This window comes from Dendropsophus ebraccatus, chromosome 9, assembly GCF_027789765.1.
Source record: "Dendropsophus ebraccatus isolate aDenEbr1 chromosome 9, aDenEbr1.pat, whole genome shotgun sequence".
Lineage (NCBI taxonomy): Eukaryota > Metazoa > Chordata > Amphibia > Anura > Hylidae > Dendropsophus > Dendropsophus ebraccatus.
In genome coordinates this window covers 120,480,938-120,497,383 of record NC_091462.1, presented here as the reverse complement: position 1 = coordinate 120,497,383, position 16,446 = coordinate 120,480,938, and the positions used below count along the sequence as shown (strand labels likewise).

The window sequence follows — 16,446 nt, the reverse complement described above, 5'->3', positions numbered from 1 at the left end:
CCTCCTCCTATACTGGTTACTATGTATATACTGTATGTGAGGGGTGACTCCTCCTCCTATACTGATAATTATGTATATACTTTATATACTGTATGTGTGGGGTGACTCCTCCTCCTATACTGGTTACTATGTATATACTGTATGTGAGGGGTGACTCCTCCTCCTATACTGGTTACTATGTATATACCGTATATACTGTATGTGAGGGGTGACTCCTCCTCCTATACTTGTTACTATGTATATACTGTATGGGAGGGGTGACTCCTCCTCCTATATTGGTTACTATGTATATACCATATATACTGTATGTGAGGGGTGACTCCTCCTCCTATACTGGTTACTACGTATATACCGTATATACTGTATGTGAGGGGTGACTCCTCCTCCTATACTGGTTGCTATGTATATACCGTATATACTGTATGTGTGGGGTGACTCCTCCTCCTATACTGGTTACTATGTATATACCATATATACTGTATGTGAGGGGTGACTCCTCCTCCTATACTGGTTGCTATGTATATACCGTATATACTGTATGTGTGGGGTGACTCCTCCTCCTATACTGGTTACTATGTATATATCGTATATACTGTATGTGAGGGGTGACTCCTCCTATACTGGTTACTACGTATATACCATATATACTGTATGTGAGGGGTGACTCCTCCTCCTATACTGGTTACTATGTATATATCGTATATACTGTATGTGAGGGGTGACTCCTCCTCCTATACTGGTTACTACGTATATACCGTATATACTGTATGTGAGGGGTGACTCCTCCTCCTATACTGGTTACTACGTATATACCATATATACTGTATGTGAGGGGTGACTCCTCCTCCTATACTGGTTACTACGTATATACCGTATATACTGTATGTGAGGGGTGACTCCTCCTCCTATACTGCTTACTATGTATATACCGTATATACTGTATGTGAGGGGTGACTCCTCCTCCTATACTGGTTACTATGTATATACCGTATATACTGTATGTGTGGGGTGACTCCTCCTCCTATACTGGTTACTATGTATATACCGTATATACTGTATGTGAGGGGTGACTCCTACTCCTATACTGGTTACTATGTATATACTGTATGTGAGGGGTGACTCCTCCTCCTATACTGGTTACTATGTATATACCGTATATACTGTATGTGAGGGGTGACTCCTACTCCTATACTGGTTACTATGTATATACTGTATGTGAGGGGTGACTCCTCCTCCTATACTGGTTACTATGTATATATCGTATATACTGTATGTGAGGGGTGACTCCTCCTCCTATACTGGTTACTATGTATATACCGTATATACTGTATGTGAGGGGTGACTTCTACTCCTATACTGGTTACTATGTATATACTGTATGTGAGGGGTGACTCCTCCTCCTATACTGATAATTATGTATATACTTTATATACTGTATGTGAGGGGAGACTCATCCTATACTGGTGACAATGTATATACCGTAAACACTGTATGTGAAGGGTGACTCCTCCTCTAATACTGGTGACTATGTGTATACCGTATATACTCTTCTCTATTCCAGGACATGTGACTGATCTCCTCCTGGCAGAACGCTCGGCGCTTAATGTCCTTTCCCGGGTCAGCGGAGTGGCCACACTGGCCAGGCAGGTATCAGAGCAGGCCCAGGCAGCGGGATGGCAGGGACAGGTTACAGGGACCCGGAAAACCACTCCTGGATTCCGCCTGGCGGAGAAGTACGGGCTGCTGGTGGGAGGAGCTGGAACACACCGCTACGGGATGAGCGACCTGATCATGCTAAAGGATAACCATATATGGGCAATGGGAGGAGTCAGAAAGGTATAAAAAGATTGGATCCCACAGTGTATCCTCCTAAATGTCCTCCCTCCATAGTGTATCCTCCTAAATGTCCCCACACACACAGTGTATCCTCCTAAATGCCCCCCCCCCCCCCACACACAGTGTATCCCCCTATATGTCTTCCCCCCACAGTGTATCCCCCTAAATGTCCCCTCCTACAGTGTATCCCCCTAAATGTCCCCTCCCACAGTGTATCCCCCTAAATGTCCCCTCCCCCACAGTGTATCCTCCTATATGTCCTCCCCCCACAGTGTATCCCCCTAAATGTCCCCTCCCACAGTGTATCCCCCTAAATGTCCCCTCCCACAGTGTATCCCCCTAAATGTCCTCCCCCTCCCACAGTGTATCCCCCTAAATGTCCTCCCCCCACAGTGTATCCCCCTATATGTCTTCCCCCCACAGTGTATCCCCCTAAATGTCCCCTCCCCCCACAGTGTATCCCCCTAAATGTCCTCCCCCTCCCACAGTGTATCCCCCTAAATGTCCCCTCCCCCACAGTGTATCCCCCTAAATGTCCTCCCCCCACAGTGTATCCCCCTAAATGTCCCCTCCCACAGTGTATCCCCCTAAATGTCCTCCCCCCATAGTGTATCCCCCTAAATGTCCCCTCCCACAGTGTATCCCCCTAAATGTCCTCCCCCCATAGTGTATCCCCCTAAATGTCCTCCCCCCACAGTGTATCCCCCTAAATGTCCCCTCCCACAGTGTATCCCCCTAAATGTCCTCCCCCCACAGTGTATCCCCCTAAATGTCCCCTCCCACAGTGTATCCCCCTAAATGTCCTCCCCCCATAGTGTATCCCCCTAAATGTCCCCTCCCACAGTGTATCCCCCTAAATGTCCTCCCCCCACAGTGTATCCCCCTAAATGTCCTCCCCCCATAGTGTATCCCCCTAAATGTCCTCCCTCCACAGGTATATACTGTCAGGATGGTATCTTTGCGGAGCGTCATGCGTCCCTCTGCTCGCGCTGTGCGGCCGAGAAGGCGCTGATTTTCTTGCATTCTGTTTCTGTGTTTTGTTTTGTAGTGTGTGAACTCTGGTTTATTGCTCACCTTGAGAGACACACCCGACTTTACCTGCTGAGTTCTGTCTGGCCATGTCAGGGTTAATCTGTGTTTTGGTTCTGCTGTGACTGACTGGTCTTCCTGCCAGTGGATCTGTTTTGTTCTCAGCTGTCTGTGCTTGGAGATCAGGGGGATGGTCCAATTATGTTCTGGATCAGAACCCTGGCCTCCTATATAACTACCCAGTCTGGGATATCTTTGCTGGATATTGAGCGCGTCTCTGCCTGGTTCTGCGTTTGCTATTCTTGCTCTGTTGATTCTGACCCTGCTTTGTATTTCTGACCTTTCCTGCTTGCTGCTGCCCCTGACCATACTGCCTGTTTATTGACCTTGCCTTTGGATTGTGATTTTGTACTTTTGCTGCCCGATTGTTGTGACCTGGACTGTCGACCATTCTTTATTGTGTTTTGTCTGTCTGGTCCTTGTGTCCCACCTAGCCAGTGCAGGGACCGCCGCCCAGTTGCTCGCCGCCATCTTAGGGCGGATTGTGGCAAATAGGTAGAGGACAGTGGGCGGGGCTGAGCTTAAGGCTCACTGTGTTGTCTTGTCCTGCTGTCCGGTCCCTGACAGTATCCTCCTAAATGTCCCCCCCCACACACACAGTGTATCCTCCTAAATGTCCTCCCACACACAGTGTATCCTCCTAAATGTCCCCCCACACACACAGTGTATCCTCCTAAATGTCCCCCCACACACAGTGTATCCTCCTAAATGTCCTCCCCCCACAGTGTATCCTCCTAAATGTCCTCCCCCCACAGTGTATCCCCCTAAATGTCCTCCTCCCACAGTGTATCCCCCGAAATGTCCTCCCCCATAGTGTATCCCCCGAAATGTCCTCCTCCCACAGTGTATCCCCCTAAATGTCCCCTCCCACAGTGTATCCTCCTAAATGTCCTCCCCCCACAGTGTATCCCCCTAAATGTCCTCCCCCCACAGTGTATCCCCCTAAATGTCCTCCCCCCACAGTGTATCCCCCTAATGTCCTCCCCCCACAGTGTATCCCCCTAAATGTCCTCCCCCCACAGTGTATCCTCCTAAATGTCCCCCCCCCCAGTGTATCCCCCTAAATGTCCTCCCCCCACAGTGTATCCCCCTAAATGTCCTCCCCCCACAGTGTATCCCCCTAAATGTTCTCCCTCCCACAGTGTATCCTCCTAAATGTCCTCCCCCCACAGTATATCCCCCTAAATGTCCCCTCCCACAGTGTATCCCCCTAAATGTCCCCCCCCCCAGTGTATCCCCCTAAATGTCCTCCCCCCACAGTGTATCCCCCTAAATGTCCTCCCCCCACAGTGTATCCCCCTAAATGTCCCCTCCCACAGTGTATCCTCCTAAATGTCCCCTCCCCCACAGTGTATCCTCCTAAATGTCCCCTCCCACAGTGTATCCCCCTAAATGTCCTCCCCCACAGTGTATCCTCCTAAATGTTCTCCCCCCACAGTGTATCCCCCTAAATGTCCTCCCCCCACAGTGTATCCCCCTAAATGTCCTCCCCCCACAGTGTATCCCCCTAAATGTCCTCCCCCCACAGTGTATCCCCCTAAATGTCCTCCCCCCACAGTGTATCCCCCTAAATGTCCTCCCCCCATAGTGTATCCCCCTAAATGTCCTCCCCCCACAGTGTATCCCCCTAAATGTCCTCCCCCCACAGTGTATCCCCCTAAATGTCCTCCCACACACAGTGTATCCTCCTAAATGTCCTCCCCCCACAGTGTATCCCCCTAAATGTCCTCCCCCCACAGTGTATCCCCCTTTTTTTTTTTTCTTAATCTTTTAATTTCTTTTCAAATTACATACAAAATCACAAAATAATGAATCAACAATACTATTCTTACCTCCCTCCCTGACAGCACACAGGCAAGAAGAAAAAAAAGATCAAAAGTATAGGCAAGTATTCTCTTAGAGTCCTGCAGAACCTACTCATTCCGCCACTTCTTCCAGATTCTCTGATGTTTCCCGTACCCTTTCTTCCCTTTTCTGGACGCCAGCTCCTCATACATTCTGACCACCGCCGGGGGGCTTCCTCCATCCACTTCCTAAGGATAAGCACTTTAGCACATCCTATAATCCTATAAATCAGTGTATTGGTTTCCCCATCTTCTATCAATCCCCCCAGTAGAATCTCTGCTTCAGAATATTCACCCACTATATCCATCCCCATCACCTGTTCAACATATTGAAAGATCTGATTCCAAAATTGTGCAATCTTGGGGCAGTTCCATATCAAATGCACAAGATCTACCCCCTAACTCCTGGCATTTCTTACATCTAACCTCCTCAATCTTCTTAAACTGCATCAGCCTTTTGGGGTATAATACAGCCAGTAAAAGATTTTAAAGAAGATTAACCTATGCGTTGGACTTCTGGACGTACACCCCAAATTTTGTACTATAGACTCCCATCCCACTTCTCTTCTTCCCAATGCAGTTTCCCACCTTACCCTAGCTCTCTTAACAAACGGGGTTTCTCTCTGGCTTATAAGATCTCCATACAGTTTAGTCAAGACTTTTCCCTTCACCCCTACTTCCCATATACTCTCAAACGTCTATATCTCAGCTCCTCTAAACGTCTTCATTGCAGACTTCAACTGTACATAATAGAATAACTGTGATTTACCCAACCCAAATCTACTTTTAACATCCTCAAATGTTATTATCCATCTTCAAAAATCTGATGTACATACTTAACCCCATATTTCTTCCAAAATTGTTCCATAGTGCTATTTAACACACCATCAAAAACTCGATTTTCCCAAATCGGTGTAAAACCCAAGTGACCTGTCATATGGAAACATTTTTTAATTACTTTCCACGTTTTATCATACAGAGTGACAAACGAAAGTGCTCCCAGATTTTCCACCGTGCATTGACCTGCTTCAAGTACCTCAAGAAAATCTGTGAGACTAGTGTTATTCATGTCCATCATATATTCAAGTATAGAGGAGGACCTCCACTCCACCAAAGTCTGTGCCACACTTGCATAAAAATACAGCCTAAATCCGGCATAGATAATCCCCCCTCCCCTCTCCCTCTGTGTAAGTGCTTCATATTTTATTCTGACTTTTTTTCCTCCCCATACCAACTTAGGCCCCGTTCCCACTGAGGAAAGGTAGCGGAATTCCGCGACAGAATTGTCCGCCGCGGAATGCCGTTAGCCTCCCGCTCATAATGGGAGTCTATGGGATGTGCGCGCTCCTGCTCTGTACGCGCTGAAGAATGAGCATGTTCATTCTTCAGCGCGGACAGGGCAGGAGCGCCCACCTCCCATAGACTCCCATTATGAGCGGGAGGCTGGAGCGCGCACCTCCCATAGACTCCCATTATGAGCGGGAGGCTAACAGCATTCCGCGGCGGACAATTCCGTCGCGGAATTCCGCTACCTTTCCTCAGTGGGAATGGGGCCTTAATTCAAAATTATAGTGATTCTCCTAAACCAGAGATCTGGAATCCAAAGCGGGGCTGCCCTAAGGACATGTAAAACTTGGGGTAACACCACCATTTTAATTAGGGCCATCCTCTCAGCCATTGATAGGGGTAACCTGAGCCATATTTCTACCTTTTTAGAGATTTTAGTCAAAAGGGGTTTGAGGTTTAAATCCAGATAGCTCTCCACCTCTTTACTAATCTGAACCCCGAGGTATTCTATTATTTCACTCCTGCCCACCGGGGATGTTATCCCCTCAGTTCCTTCTCTTACCTCCCCTAGGGACAGTAATGCCGATTTATCCCAATTCACCCCGAATCCAGCTATTTTCCCATAATCCTCTACTAATCTCATAACCTTGGGCAGGCTTTCCATTGGGTCCTTAATAAACAGTAAGGCATCATCGGCATAAAGGAGAACCTTATTATTCCCACCCCCTAGACCAAACCCCACTATGTCCTAATACACTCCGCCAGGGGCTCAATATACAAATCAAAAAGAAGGGGTGACAGGGGACACCCCTGCCTAGTGCCCCTTGATAACTTAAAGCACCTAGTAATGTCCCCGTTCACGATTACTCTTGCCAGCGGGTCCGAGTAAAGTAATCTAACCCAGCTCACAAACTCCAGACCAAACCCCATCTCACCCATCACTCTCCACAGAAATCCCCACTCCACCCTGTCAAAGGCTTTCAAGGCATCAAGAGACAGGATGGAGTGGGGACCTCCCCTCCCCAATTGGACACTGGCATGGACTCTAGCTACATTGGTAAAAATAGAACGTCCCGGAACAAACCCTGTCTGCTCAGGGCCAATAAGACTCTGTATAACCTCCGTCAATCTCCGTGCCAGAACCCTGGCCACTAACTTGTAGTGAGTGTTCAGCAGGGAGATTGGACGGTAGGACTCTATTCGCAGGGGTTTTTTGTTTTTTTTATTAACACAATGTGGGCCTGACGCATAGATTCAGGAAGACGCCCCTTACACAAGGATTCATTAAGTACTTCAGCTAAATAAGGAAAAGGACGTCTCCGAACTCACAATAGAAATCAAAAGGCAGACCATCGGGTCCTGGTGTAGTTGATCCTGAAATACTACTCAAGGCTTCCCTTAGATCTGAAACCCCAATATTCCCCTCCAACCATTGAACTCTATCCTGAGGAACACATGGCAGTTTACATCCGGTGAAGAATTTTTGGTATTCCTGTTCCATTGGGGAGACTTCTGAGCTATACAGCCTCTCATAAAACTCAACAATTTTCTTGTGGATCCCTTCGCTATCCCTGACCTGACCTCCCATCTCATCCTCCAGGGCCGAGATATACGAGCTCCCTTCTTGTGCCCTAACAATAGTTGCCAAAAGTTTCCCCGGTCTCCCCGCCTCCACAAACCGCTTCTGGCCCAGAAAGAAGCATTTTTGTTGTGCCTTATTTATGAGATATTCCCCATACTTCCCCTGGGCTGTCTTAATCTTATCTGCCACTACCTCTGTCTGTGAAACCTTAAATTCTTCTTCTGCTTCCTGAACTGCAGCCTTAAGGCTATCCTCCTGCTCTCTAAACCCCTTTTTCTTATAACAAATCTCGGCCCCTCGGCTACTGGATGTTTCTCAGCATGCCCCCGCGTCCGGCGCCAGACCCCAGACAACCCAAAGCACCCCCGACCCCCACTGCCCAGACACGGGCCCGGACGGGGGGGGGGGGTTGGGGGGGTTATGAGAAGGACCGCAGGGACCCCGTGCCCGGCAAGGAAGCAACTTCTCCATTTCCCGGGCCGTCACCGTTCAATGTTAAGACCTCACCAGCAAAAAGTTCAGTGCTTCCGTGCTCACCGGTTCCAGCAGCTTGTGTAAAGACCCCGCTTCCAGTACAGCGGCGCGCTCAACTCGGCAAAGCGATCCGGGGTACTGCCTCCCCATAAGGTCACATGTGCAGCTTTCCTCCAATACTCTATACGCTGGCTGCACGTGACCCGGGCGATACCATCTCGAGCCGGGGGGAGAAGAGCGAAACTGTCCCGCGGCATTCCTCTCTCCTGCCGCAGCTGCTCTGCATACCCGAGTGCCGGTCCAAAGCCGCCCAACTTCAGGCCCCAGGTCAAATCATTCCGTGGCGCATCAGTCAGAGAAGGTTAGATCCGGGCTACACCATTCCAAACCGGAGGAGCAGGGGGGGAGGGAGGGAGCGGGGGAGGCACGGGAGGTGCGTCCTCACATCATGACGCCGGACCTCGGACAACCACAGTGTATCCCCCTTAATGTCCCCCCCACAGTGTATCCTTCTAAATGTCCTCCCCCCACAGTGTATCCCCCTTAATGTCCTCCTTCCCACAGTGTATCCCTCTAAATGTCCCCCCCCCACAGTGTATCCCCCTAAATGTCCTCCCCCAACAGTGTATCCTCCTAAATGTCCTCCCCCCACAGTGTATCCCCCTAAATGTCCTCCCCCCACAGTGTATCCTCCTAAATGTCCTCCCCCACAGTGTTTCCCCCTAAATGTCCTCCCCCCACAGTGTATCCCCCTAAATGTCCTCCCCCAACAGTGTATCCTCCTAAATGTCCTCCCCCCACAGTGTATCCCCCTAAATGTCCTCCCCCCACAGTGTATCCTCCTAAATGTCCCCCCCCCACAGTGTATCCCCCTAAATGTCCTCCCCCACAGTGTATCCTCCTAAATGTCCTCCCCCCACAGTGTATCCCCCTAAATGTCCTCCCCCAACAGTGTATGCCCCTAAATGTCCTCCCCCCACAGTGTATCCTCCTAAATGTCCTCCCCACACAGTGTATCCCCCTAATGTCCTCCCCCCACAGTGTATCCCCCTAAATGTCCCCTCCCCCCACAGTGTATCCCCCTAATGTCCTCCCCCCACAGTGTATCCCCCTAAATGTCCTCCCCCCACAGTGTATCCCCCTAAATGCCCTCCCCCCCATAGTGTTTCCCCCTAAATGTCCTCCCCCCCACAGTGTTTCCCCCTAAATGTCCTCCCCCCACAGTGTATCCTCCTAAATGTCCTCCCTCCACAGTGTATCCTCCTAAATGTCCTCCCCCCACAGTGTATCCTCCTAAATGTCCTCCCCCCACAGTGTATCCTCCTAAATGTCCCCTCCCACAGTGTATCCTCCTAAATGTCCTCCCTCCCACAGTGTATCCTCCTAAATGTCCTCCCCCCACAGTGTATCCTCCTAAATGTCCTCCCCCCACAGTGTATCCTCCTAAATGTCCCCTCCCACAGTGTATCCTCCTAAATGTCCCCTCCCACAGTGTATCCTCCTAAATGTCCTCCCTCCCACAGTGTATCCTCCTAAATGTCCCCCCCCCCCACAGTGTATCCTCCTAAATGTCCTCCCCCCCCAGTGTATCCTCCTAAATGTCCTCCCCCCATAGTGTATCCCCCTAAATGTCCCCCTCCCACAGTGTATCCTCCTAAATGTCCTCCCCCCATAGTGTATCCCCCTAAATGTCCCCCTCCCACAGTGTATCCTCCTAAATGTCCTCCCCCACAGTGTATCCCCCTAAATGTCCCCCACACAGTGTATCCTCCTAAATGTCCTCCCCCCACAGTGTATCCCCCTAAATGTCCCCTCCCACAGTGTATCCCCCTAAATGTCCTCCCCCCACAGTGTATCCCCCTAAATGTCCTCCCCCCACAGTGTATCCCCCTAAATGTCCTCCCTCCCACAGTGTATCCCCCTAAATGTCCCCCCCCATAGTGTATCCTCCTAAATGTCCTCCCCCCATAGTGTATCCCCCTAAATGTCCCCCCCCTCCACAGTGTATCCCCCTAAATGTCCCCACACACAGTGTATCCCCCTAAATGCCCTCCCCCCCATAGTGTATCCCCCTAAATGCCCCCCCCCACAGTGTATCCTCCTAAATGTCCTCCCCCCACAGTGTATCCTCCTAAATGTCCTCCCCCCACAGTGTATCCTCCTAAATGTCCTCCCCCCACAGTGTATCCTCCTAAATGTCCTCCCCCCACAGTGTATCCCCCTAAATGTCCTCCCCCCACAGTGTATCCTCCTAAATGTCCTCCCTCCACAGTGTATCCCTCTAAATGTCCTCCCTCCATAGTGTATCCTCCTAAATGTCCTCCCCCCACAGTGTATCCTCCTAAATGTCCCCTCCCACAGTGTATCCCCCTAAATGTCCTCCCCCCACAGTGTATCCCCCCATAGTGTATCCTCCTAAATGTCCTCCCCACACACAGTGCATCCTCCTAAATATCCCCTCCCACAGTGTATCCTCTAAAATGTCCTCCCCCCACAGTGTATCCTCCTAAATGTCCCCCTGCACACAGTGTTTCCTCCTAAATGTCCCTTTCCCACAGTGTATCCTCCTAAATGTCCTCCCCCCACAGTGTATCCTCCTAAATGTCCCTTTCCCATAGTGTATCCTCCTAAATGTCCTCCCCCCATAGTGTATCCTCCTAAATGTCCTCCCCCACAGTGTATCCCCCTAAATGTCCCCCACACAGTGTATCCCCCAAAATGTCCCTCCCACAGTGTATCTACCTAAATGTCCTTTATCCCACAGTGTATCGTCCTAAATGTCCTCCCCCTCCCACAGTGTATCCTCCTAAATGTCCTCCCCCCACAGTGTATCCTCCTAAATGTCCTCCCCCCACAGTGTATCCTCCTAAATGTCCTCCCCCCACAGTGTATCCTCCTAAATGTCCTCCCCCCACAGTGTATCCGCTGGGGTCACATGTCCCCTTATCTTGTCTGAATGTGTAGGACCCTGCGTCCTTATAGTGTATAACGTGTCTTCCCTCCAGGCTCTTCATGCACTGCGCTCTTTAGCTGGCTGCACTCTGAAGGTGGAGGTGGAGTGCCGATCCCTTGAGGAGGCCCTAGAAGCCGCAGAGGCTGGAGCGGACATCATAATGCTGGACAACTTCAACCCTGAGGTACAAGACTACATAAAGCTTCACTACATCACACCATGACTGCACCATGATCACCGTATAGAACATACATGACCACACAGAGGAGAGACCGCTCCATACATACCAGACATCTCGTACTTGTCTATATGGGCTAGCTACGGTATATGGTCCATGTGTGGAGTAGGTATAGTATGTGGTCAGTGATGGTCTATGTGGGGTAGATACAGTATATGGTAAGTGGTGGTCTTTGAGGGGTTGGTATAGTATATGGCCAGTGTAGATCCATGTGCGGAGTAGGTACGGTATACGCACCATGTTAGTCCATGTGTTGGGTAGGTACTGTATATGGTCTGCATTGGTGTATGTGGGGTTGGTATAGTATATGGCAAGTGTAGATCCATGTGTGGGGTAGGTATGGTATATGGACCCTGTTAGTCCATGTGTTGGGTAGGTACTGTATATGGTCCGCATTGGTGTATGTGGAGTTGGTATAGTATATGGTCAATGTTGGTCCATGTGTGGGGTAGGTATGGTATATAGTCTGTGTTGGTTTATGTGGGGTTGGTATAGTATATGGTCAGTGTTGGTCCATGTGTGGGGTAGGTATGGTATATGGTCTGTGTTGGTTTATGTGGAGTTGGTATAGTATATGGTCAGTGTTGGTCCATGTGTGGGGTAGGTACTGTATATGGTCCGCATTGGTGTATGTGGAGTTGGTATAGTATATGGTCAATGTTGGTCCATGTGTGGGGTAGGTATGGTATATAGTCTGTGTTGGTTTATGTGGAGTTGGTATAGTATATGGTCAGTGTTGGTCCATGTGTGGGGTAGGTACTGTATATGGTCCGCATTGGTGTATGTGGAGTTGGTATAGTATATGGTCAATGTTGGTCCATGTGTGGGGTAGGTATGGTATATGGTCTGTGTTGGTTTATGTGGAGTTGGTATAGTATATGGTCAGTGTTGGTCCATGTGTAGGTTAGGTATAGTATATGGTCTGTGTTGGTTTATGTGGAGTTGGTATAGTATATGGTCAGTGTTGGTCCATGTGTGGGGTAGGTATGGTATATGGTCTGTGTTGGTTTATGTGGGGTTGGTATAGTATATGGTCAGTGTTGGTCCATGTGTAGGTTAGGTATGGTATATGGTCTGTGTTGGTTTATGTGGAGTTGGTATAGTATATGGTCAGTGTTGGTCCATGTGTGGGGTAGGTATGGTATATGGTCTGTGTTGGTTTATGTGGAGTTGGTATAGTATATGGTCAGTGTTGGTCCATGTGTGGGGTAGGTATGGTATATGGTCTGTGTTGGTTTATGTGGAGTTGGTATAGTATATGGTCAGTGTTGGTCCATGTGTGGGGTAGGTATGGTATATGGTCTGTGTTGGTCCATGTGTGGGGTAGGTATGGTATATGGTCTGTGTTGGTTTATGTGGAGTTGGAATAGTATATGGACAATGTTGGTCCATGTGTGGGGTAGGTACGGTATATGGTCTCTGTTGGTCCATTTGGGATAGGTTGCAAGAGATTGTGTGTTTCTCCATCGGTCGAGGTTCACCACCTTCTTCTATCATCCATAGGAACTCCACCAGGCTGCTCTTTCATTGAAGACGGCTTTTCCTGGAGTTGTTGTAGAAGCTTCCGGCGGCGTCTCTCCTCAGAACCTTCTCCAGTTTCTCGGCCCTCATGTGGATGTGGTATCAATGGGGTGTCTCACGCAGGGACCTCCTAGTATTGACTTTTCTCTGAAATTATCCAGAGGTTTAAAGTACACTATGGGCACCTCGGACCCCTGCCCGGCTTCTTCTACTGATTTGCAGTGAGGAGGGCTGCTATCCCAGCAACCAGCCCAAAGGCTTCGTAACCCACTGATCATTTCTGACCTGAAGTGTTATAAGCCTGGAGCAGGGTAGCTTGGACACCGAGACAACCTTACCGCCCAGCCATGATCGACCACCTGAAGCTTCATGTATACTGACTGCTGGCTTACAAGCTCCCCTTGTTCTATGAGAATATTAGTACACCATAAGAGGCCAGATATGACTGGGACAGATCATACAACCCCACAAAACATTGGCTGTCACAAAAAAAAACCTGGACTAGACTGCAGCAGGGACTATTCTCTGTACTATCTTCAAATTTGTTCTTTTTTTCTCCAGTTTATATCTAAAAGCATTCAAAATCTAGAGAAATGTGATGCAGTGTCTGAGGGTGCTAGTAGTAAATCCCATGACCTCCAGCTATAGACGCCAGTGCGGAGGAACCAGGACGTCAGTGTGTAGCCGACCCCATATGTAGTGTCTGAGGGTGCGAGTAATCCCATGACCTCCAGCTATAGACGCCAGTGTGGAGGTGCCAGGACGCCAGCGTGTAGCGGGACGGATATGTAGTGTCTGAGGGTGCGAGTAATCCCATGACCTCCAGCTATAGACGCCAGTGCGGAGGAGTGAGGACACCAGTGTGTAGCCGACCACATATTCAGGGGATGGAAAGGTCTGCCCCGGTATGAGGCCATAGTACAGTGTAGGACAGCCCCAGTATGAGGCCATAGTACAGTGTAGGACTGCCCCGGTATGAGGCCATAGTACAGTGTAGGACAGCCCCAGTATGAGGCCATAGTACAGTGTAGGACTGCCCCGGTATGAGGCCATAGTACAGTGTAGGACTGCCCCGGTATGAGGCCATAGTACAGTGTAGGACTGTCCCGGTATGAGGCCATAGTACAGTGTAGGACTGCCCCGGTATGAGGCCATAGTACAATGTAGGACTGTCCCGGTATGAGGCCATAGTACAGTGTAGGACAGCCCCAGTATGAGGCCATAGTACAGTGTAGGACTGCCCCGGTATGAGGCCATAGTACAGTGTAGGACTGCCCCGGTATGAGGCCATAGTACAGTGTAGGACTGCCGCGGTATGAGGCCATAGTACAGTGTAGGACTGCCCCGGTATAAGGCCATAGTACAGTGTAGGACTACCCCGGTATGAGGCCATAGTACAGTGTAGGACTGCCCCGGTATGAGGCCATAGTACAGTGTAGGACTGCCCCGTGTATGAGGCCATAGTACAGTGTAGGATTGCCCCGGTATGAGGCCATAGTACAGTGTAGGACTGCCCCGGTATGAGGCCATAGTACAGTGTAGGACTGCCCCGGTATGAGGCCATAGTACAGTGTAGGACTGCCCCGGTATGAGGCCATAGTACAGTGTAGGACTGCCCCGGTATGAGGCCATAGTACAGTGTAGGACTGCCCCGGTATGAGGCCATAGTACAGTGTAGGACAGCCCCGGTATGAGGCCATAGTACAGTGTAGGACTGCCCCGGTATGAGGCCATAGTACAGTGTAGGACTGTCCGTGTATGAGGCCATAGTACAGTGTAGGACTGTCCGTGTATGAGGCCATAGTACAGTGTAGGACTGCCCCGGTATGAGGCCATAGTACAGTGTAGGACTGCCTCGGTATGAGGCCATAGTACAGTGTAGGACTGCCCCGGTATGAGGCCATAGTACAGTGTAGGACTGCCCCGGTATGAGGCCATAGTACAGTGTAGGACTGCCCCGGTATGAGGCCATAGTACAGTGTAGGACTGCCGCGGTATGAGGCCATAGTACAGTGTAGGACTGCCCCGGTATGAGGCCATAGTACAGTGTAGGACTACCCCGGTATGAGGCCATAGTACAGTGTAGGACTGCCCCGGTATAAGGCCATAGTACAGTGTAGGACTGCCCCGGTATGAGGCCATAGTACAGTGTAGGACTGCCCCGTTATGAGGACATAGTACAGTGTAGGACTGCCCCATGTATGAGGCCATAGTACAGTGTAGGACTGCCCCGTGTATGAGGCCATAGTACAGTGTAGGATTGCCCCGGTATGAGGCCATAGTACAGTGTAGGACTGCCCCGGTATGAGGCCATAGTACAGTGTAGGACTGCCCCGTTATGAGGACATAGTACAGTGTAGGACTGCCCCATGTATGAGGCCATAGTACAGTGTACGACTGCCCTGGTATGAGGCCATAGTACAGTGTAGGACTGTCCCGGTATGAGGCCATAGTACAGTGTAGGACTGCCCCGGTATGAGGCCATAGTACAGTGTAGGACTGTCCCGGTATGAGGCCATAGTACAGTGTAGTGTAGGTGCTAGTAGTAAATCCCATGACCTCCAGCTATAGACGCCAGTGCGGAGGAACCAGGACGTCAGTGTGTAGCCGACCCCATATGTAGTGTCTGAGGGTGCGAGTAATCCCATGACCTCCAGCTATAGACGCCAGTGTGGAGGTGCCAGGACGCCAGCGTGTAGCGGGACGGATATGTAGTGTCTGAGGGTGCGAGTAATCCCATGACCTCCAGCTATAGACGCCAGTGCGGAGGAGTGAGGACACCAGTGTGTAGCCGACCACATATTCAGGGGATGGAAAGGTCTGCCCCGGTATGAGGCCATAGTACAGTGTAGGACAGCCCCAGTATGAGGCCATAGTACAGTGTAGGACTGCCCCGGTATGAGGCCATAGTACAGTGTAGGACAGCCCCAGTATGAGGCCATAGTACAGTGTAGGACTGCCCCGGTATGAGGCCATAGTACAGTGTAGGACTGCCCCGGTATGAGGCCATAGTACAGTGTAGGACTGCCGCGGTATGAGGCCATAGTACAGTGTAGGACTGCCCCGGTATGAGGCCATAGTACAGTGTAGGACTACCCCGGTATGAGGCCATAGTACAGTGTAGGACTGCCCCGGTATAAGGCCATAGTACAGTGTAGGACTGCCCCGTGTATGAGGCCATAGTACAGTGTAGGATTGCCCCGGTATGAGGCCATAGTACAGTGTAGGACTGCCCCGGTATGAGGCCATAGTACAGTGTAGGACTGCCCCGTTATGAGGACATAGTACAGTGTAGGACTGCCCCATGTATGAGGCCATAGTACAGTGTACGACTGCCCTGGTATGAGGCCATAGTACAGTGTAGGACTGTCCCGGTATGAGGCCATAGTACAGTGTAGGACTGCCCCGGTATGAGGCCATAGTACAGTGTAGGACTGTCCCGGTATGAGGCCATAGTACAGTGTAGGACTGCCCCGGTATGAGGCCATAGTACAGTGTAGGACTGCCCGGTATGAGGCCATAGTACAGTGTAGGACTGCCCCGGTATGAGGCCATGGTACAGTGTAGGACTGTCCCGGTATGAGGCCATAGTACAGTGTAGGACTGCCCCGGTATGAGGCCA

The 16,446-nt window shown here is 50.2% G+C and overlaps 1 protein-coding gene across 3 annotated transcripts in view; it reads left to right on the top strand.

The window, feature by feature from the left end:
• The window catches only part of QPRT (quinolinate phosphoribosyltransferase), a 49,967-nt gene extending 36,539 nt beyond the window's left edge, over window positions 1-13,428 (top strand). For all 3 annotated transcript variants that reach the window (XM_069984754.1, XM_069984753.1, XM_069984752.1), the window contains 3 exons: window positions 1,562-1,836; window positions 11,118-11,249; window positions 12,807-13,428. In XM_069984754.1, coding sequence (XP_069840855.1) covers window positions 1,562-1,836; window positions 11,118-11,249; window positions 12,807-13,049 — 650 coding nt within the window. In that variant the 3' untranslated portion in view covers window positions 13,050-13,428. The remainder of the gene's footprint in view (window positions 1-1,561; window positions 1,837-11,117; window positions 11,250-12,806) is intronic.
• The last annotated feature ends 3,018 nt before the right edge of the window (window positions 13,429-16,446 follow it).